The 5,952-nt window shown below is 38.3% G+C and overlaps 2 protein-coding genes across 3 annotated transcripts in view; both read left to right on the plus strand.

The window, feature by feature from the left end:
- The window catches only part of LOC104711710, a 6,836-nt gene extending 6,275 nt beyond the window's left edge, over positions 1-561 (plus strand). The window contains exons 9-10 of one of the 2 annotated variants that reach the window (XM_010428438.2): positions 17-80; positions 171-561. In XM_010428438.2, the coding sequence (XP_010426740.1) occupies positions 17-80; positions 171-189 (83 nt within the window). In that variant the 3' untranslated portion in view covers positions 190-561. The remainder of the gene's footprint in view (positions 1-16; positions 81-170) is intronic. The other variant, XM_010428436.2, reaches the window with a different exon arrangement.
- Positions 1-4,368, plus strand: part of LOC104711709 (probable serine/threonine-protein kinase WNK5) — a 5,707-nt gene extending 1,339 nt beyond the window's left edge. Inside the window, exons 2-7 of the mRNA XM_010428433.2 lie at positions 1,444-1,918; positions 2,260-2,525; positions 2,639-2,862; positions 2,956-3,113; positions 3,210-3,537; positions 3,782-4,368. Of these exons, the coding sequence (XP_010426735.1) occupies positions 1,835-1,918; positions 2,260-2,525; positions 2,639-2,862; positions 2,956-3,113; positions 3,210-3,537; positions 3,782-4,368 (1,647 nt within the window). The 5' untranslated portion in view covers positions 1,444-1,834. The remainder of the gene's footprint in view (positions 1-1,443; positions 1,919-2,259; positions 2,526-2,638; positions 2,863-2,955; positions 3,114-3,209; positions 3,538-3,781) is intronic.

Consider the following 5,952-nt stretch of genomic DNA (forward strand, 5'->3'; position numbering starts at 1 on the left):
GGCAGCAAGCAAAGAGATGGCGTTGGAGGTCATCAGAATCGGCGTCCCAAATCTATACCCTCGCCTCCACAGGAAGATCGGTACAGTATATATCTCTTACCCTTGAAAACATATTGTCTTCACTGAACTATTACCATTGATCGTCAAAGCCACTATCTGATTCAGTGTAGTAATGTACATGTAGGGTAACGCCTACACAGTCATACCATTTGACGGATGATCATGAGTTCCCTCCTTTGTAGCTCTGGTGTCTGATTTACAGACACATGCTCTCTCTCTCTAGACCGTTATAGGAACAGGTATAGTTTTCTAACTTGGTTTGTGTCCTAAGTATTTGTTTTGTCCTCCTCCCGCAAGAAAGAAAAGAAGAATGGAGCTGTGGTGTTTTTTTTTTTTCTTTTTCTTTTTCTTGTATGTTATCTCTGGTGCTATAGAATGATTTATATGTATCTTTATCAAAATCTCAAACTCGCTGTGGACAAAACCTTTGCAGAGCTTTTGTATTTTCAACTTAGACAGGTTTGCTGAGTGTATTTATAGGATGTTTTTCATTCCAAAGTCGCTCTGCTCTATCTTCATGATTTTTCTTCTTGTTTCCTGTTGGATGATAAAAAGTAACAAGATTTTGGTCATTATAGGTTTGTTTGTCTTCTTCTAGTATAAAACCCATTCCCTGAAAGTTAACCTTAGATGAATCCTTGAATATAGGAAAGAATTTTTTCGCAGGGAAAATATAACCGTTAAAAAGAACTTAGTGATCGAATTAGTGCTTTCAATCGAATCCATGGTCAAAATCATCAGTAGTGAATGTGTTTTCTTCTGTGTGTATAGATTTAGTTAGATCCCCCAAATCTGACCAGTTTTTTTATATTCTCTCTCTCTCTCTCTCTCTCAATCAGTAGTGCTGGATTTTGCAAATCACTTTCCAAAAACTTTGAAGTTGAATATTGTATATATAGTGGAAATAGTCAAATGAAGAGAAAAATAAGAAAAAGGGGGTCTGTCCGTGTCAAAGTAACGCAATCATCGGTTTCAAACATTACTCTCAAACCACTCGTCTCTGCAAAAACATACTTAACGTTAATCAAAGGATCTCGGTTTGACTTCTCCAAACACACACACAAAACAATCAATAAAGGGTCAAAAGGAAGAGCTTGAGCTGAAGGGAATCAGAATCATCATCGATGGTGAATCATAGGGTGTTTCAAATTCAGAATTGTCTAGTTTGGCTCCCTCTCTTGTCTTCTCTTCTCTTACAAATTCTCTTCCTTTTCCCGAGGAAAAAAGAGTCATTTTTTTCCTAACTTTTGCCCCACTTTGATCGGCAGCAGCCACATATTCGTCTCTCTCTCTTTTACTTTCCCACCAAACTTTTTTTGTTCTCTCTGGGTGTGGTGTGGCCCTTTTTATTTTTATTTTGTGGGTTTGGGTTTGGGAATGAAGGTGCGTAAGGTAAGAAGACAGATGATTGCGAAAGAGCGCGACGAATACAAATTACGTCAACAAGGTCTTGTTGTTGAAATGGCTTGTGTTGTTCTGCTCCTCTGTTTTGATTATTATTCCAGACTCTTTTGGTTTCTCTTCTTCGGCGTCTTCTCCTACGAGAATCACGAAGGAAAACCTAACATCTTCTTCTTCTAGCACCCCCCCTCCTTCACCCTTCCTCTCTCTCTCTCTTCTCTCTCTTATTCTCTCCTCCTCTCTTAACTCTCTCGTCTGTTATTGCATCGCGATCTTGTTTTTTTGTTTCCCCCAAAGTTTCGATTTTTTTTTCTTTTCCGTGTGAAAAAATCTCCCCAATTTGAGATTCTGATAGATCCGTTAGTATAGAGTCATGTCTATGGAGATTTCTTCCGCCGGAGCTTCCGATGATTCCATCCCTTACGTTGAGACAGATCCTTCCGGTCGCTACGGCCGTGTAAGTTGCTCTCTCTTATACGATTTTTGCTTGTTAAAATCTTAGCCGATTGGTAAAGTTATTGTTCTGAATTTGATCAATCCTAAGTTTGATCTCTCTCTCTCTTTCGATTGTCTTCTGAAAATGTTTTGACTTTGGTACTATCTGTTCCATTCAAATGTTGCCATTGCTTTGGAGATATGTTGGCTTTGTAATTGTTCTCTGATGACACTTGCTTTGATCAGAGCTTTTCCTCTGTTTGCATTTTCTAGAGTTGTGGTCTCTTTGAAGATTTTGTTTTGTTAATTACATGAGATTGCTTCTTGAACATTGGGTTGATTCTCCTACTCTCTGGTGTGCAGTTTAAAGAAGTACTTGGCAAAGGTGCAATGAAGACGGTTTACAAAGCATTTGACCATGTTCTAGGAATGGAAGTCGCATGGAATCAGGTTAAGCTCAATGAGGTCTTCAGATCACCTGAGCCTTTGCAACGTCTCTACTCTGAGGTTCATCTCCTCAAGAATCTCAATCACGAATCTATTATCCGCTACTGCACATCTTGGATTGATGTCAACCGCAGAACATTCAACTTCATCACTGAGCTGTTCACATCAGGCACCCTTAGAGAGTAAGGAGAACCTTCTAACCTCATGCTTTCTACCCAAACAAAACTGTAACTTCGTGTGTGTGTGTGCAGATTCCCATTTTAAAGGAACCTTGTAATTTGTCTTACATCTGTAGGTATAGAAGGAAGTATCAAAAGGTTGATATCAGGGCTATCAAGAGCTGGGCACGCCAGATCTTGAATGGTCTTGCTTACCTGCATGGACATGATCCTCCTGTCATTCACAGAGACCTCAAATGTGATAATATCTTCGTTAATGGCCACCTTGGGCAAGTCAAGATTGGTGACCTGGGATTAGCTGCAATTCTCCGTGGATCACAAAATGCGCACAGCGTCATAGGTATTCTCTCTTTTTTTGTTTTCTCCATGTTCTTAAACAGAACTCTGTGAGTTCCAGAATTAACCTCTGCCTTTCACTTAAATATACTATTAGGAACGCCTGAATTTATGGCACCAGAGCTATACGGAGAAGATTACCATGAGCTTGTTGGCATCTACTCATTTGGAATGTGTGTCCTAGAGATGCTTACCGGTGATTATCCTTATAGTGAATGCACCAACCCTGCCCAAATATACAAGAAAGTTACAGCGGTAAGCAGAGTGCATGAGGCTCATCTCAATCATCATTTATCTTTGCAGGAAAATATTTTGATATGTTAATTTTTCTTTGATGCGGATTTGATTCAGGGGAAGTTGCCTGAATCTTTCCATCTAATCCAAAACATGGAGGCCCAACGTTTTGTTGGTAAATGCCTGGAAACTGTGTCAAGAAGATTGCCTGCAAAGGAGCTCTTGGAGGACCCATTCCTTGCCGCAACTGATGAGAGAGATTTAGCTCCTCTTTCTAGATTGCCGCCACAACTGGCAATCCAGAATTTGGCTGCAAATGGAACAGTGTTAGAGCATCTGCCGTCAACGAGTGATCCAACTAGAACAACGGATATGTCTATAACAGGAAGGATGAACTCAGAAGACCACAATATCTTTCTTCAAGTACAGATTTTAGATGGCGATGGTACGTTAAAGTTCTACTTCCTAGAAATTTCTTGTCTGGTTTGTTTGGTACTGAATATTGGGTTGCTAGAAACTTGCTCAGCTGAACCGGACTACAGGATTTGGAACAGCTTAGTATTAGCTGTTGATCATAGGAAATAAATGAACTATTAGCTTCTGATTTTTGGGTAACCTGAATGGTGAAACTTTGATGGAAGAATCACCAATGGAAAATGTTTTTATGAATATGTTTGGCTGTGTCACAGGTCACATGAGGAACATTCAATTCCCGTTCAACATATTAAGTGACACACCTCTAGAGGTAGCTTTAGAGATGGTTAAAGAACTTGAGATCACTGATTGGGATCCTTTGGAGATTGCTGCAATGATAGAAAATGAGATATCTTTGCTCGTCCCCAACTGGAGGGCCAATGACTCTTCTATCCGGCACGAAAGCTTTGGTCATGAAGATGAAGAGGAAAATGAAGATGCAGAGGAAAGCACTCGCCTTTTCTCCTCTGCTTCTTCCTCTCACGACTCTCCTGTAGCAGTTGGAGACAACAATGACGGTTCAAGTAACGATGTAATGGACGGTAGCAGCAGAAGCTCTAACAATTGGTTGAATGCTTCAACATACCACTACTCACCTGCAATTGATGATGATCAAAGTCAGCATCAGCGGAGACGAGTAAGGCTACAACAGAAAATGAGATCGCTGGTGGACACGAGAACACAGGTGCTACACCGATCGCTCATGGAGTTGATCAACAAGCGCCGTGGGCGTGGCTTCGACTCGAACTCTAACGAGCTACAACATCAACCGTCATCCACTAATTTCATTCGAAGATGTTGATAATAGGATATGAGAGAGCCTTTTGTGGCGCTTTCATGATAAAAAAAAAACAGATTTTCATATTGGTACTAGCATTTTGCTTTGATGATATTATATGAAACTATTGTTAGAGTCCGTTGCATATATNATGATATATTCTTAAGGAAGTCTTACCTTTGCATATATGAAACTATTAGGTTCATCATAATATATGTCTGACTCATATTGATGAGATCGTCATACATATATGGAAGTGTTTTTGTTTCTTTAATCTTGATACGGAAGTTGTTTATCTTCTCGTATCAAACGTAATGGCAGTTGAACAATTTAACAAACGAAAATGCAAACGTAGCAATAAAGAAAGAGATACTTGTTATTTGTAGTGAACTTAATTAGATTGGTTTTCCTATTCGTTGAAAACTATAACATTTACCTTTAAATACTATATATAAGATGACATAATCTATGAAATGGTGATTATTATACAGTTGATCATATAAGAATAGGCAATATTAAAAAGAAATTTGCGTTAATTAGGTTATCTAACCGCATGCATCCAAACAAATCACGTGTTTAAAAACTTAATCACAACTGCACATTCTGATCTCATCTTCATTCAACACTAACTAAGACTGTAGAGACAGGGAGAGAGAAGAGCAAAAAAAAATGGAGAGCAAAGGGCCATCGCCAATAGTTCCACTTGTGCTTGTGGTACTCTTCGGATGGATCTTATGCGGCTCATACGTTATCACTCTATTAGAGGATTATATATTACCATTCTTACAAACCGGAACATTCATCGTAGGAATCTTTCTCTTGCTTCTCCTTTTGCTTCTACATGTCTTATCTTCTTCTTGGATCTCTCCATGGCTCCCTTCTATTCTCCTTTTACCATCTCCTCCCTCCACGACTTCCACTGACTCAGACAGCTTTGGCCTTGGATCTTTTCTTTTGCTTTCACTTTTTTTTATCTCCTTCTGGTTTTTTCAGTCACTCTCTAATTAGTGTTTGTTCTACTTAGCTTGTACATATATAGTTTCTCTCTCCTTGGAATTGTATTTTCTTGATTTTTCATGCAAAATATTGCTTACATATATGTTGTACATCTTATAGAAAAGACTAGATAGATCATGCAAGATCCCAACATATAATATTTGAAGAATTTTATAATTTATGTTTAAATCATTATTAACTACTGCATTAGCCTGTTTTATTTTCCATATTTACCATTACCAAAATTAGTAGCCTCGTGGTTTGTGTTAGTAATGTCGTTGTGTCACCACAAAGTTTATGTGTATTACATGCTATTGACAAAAAAAATTCAATACAACACATTTGATTACGTGACAAAAGTCACGACTACGTGATTCGATCCGAATCCAAATTTGGGAAGCTCCGACATATGTTAAATTGGGAAACAACCCATTCACTCTAATAATAAATATCAGTAACCATAATGTAACCATTGTGATATCATCTGCTTAGACATTCATTACCAAGGAAGAATACATATAACAGTAACCATAGTGTGACCAATGACGATAGGTTCCACATTAACATTACCAAGGAAGAGAATAAATCCCAAAAAAAAAAAAAAAAAAAAAA

This window comes from Camelina sativa, chromosome 9 (genome assembly GCF_000633955.1).
Source record: "Camelina sativa cultivar DH55 chromosome 9, Cs, whole genome shotgun sequence".
NCBI lineage: Eukaryota > Viridiplantae > Streptophyta > Magnoliopsida > Brassicales > Brassicaceae > Camelina > Camelina sativa.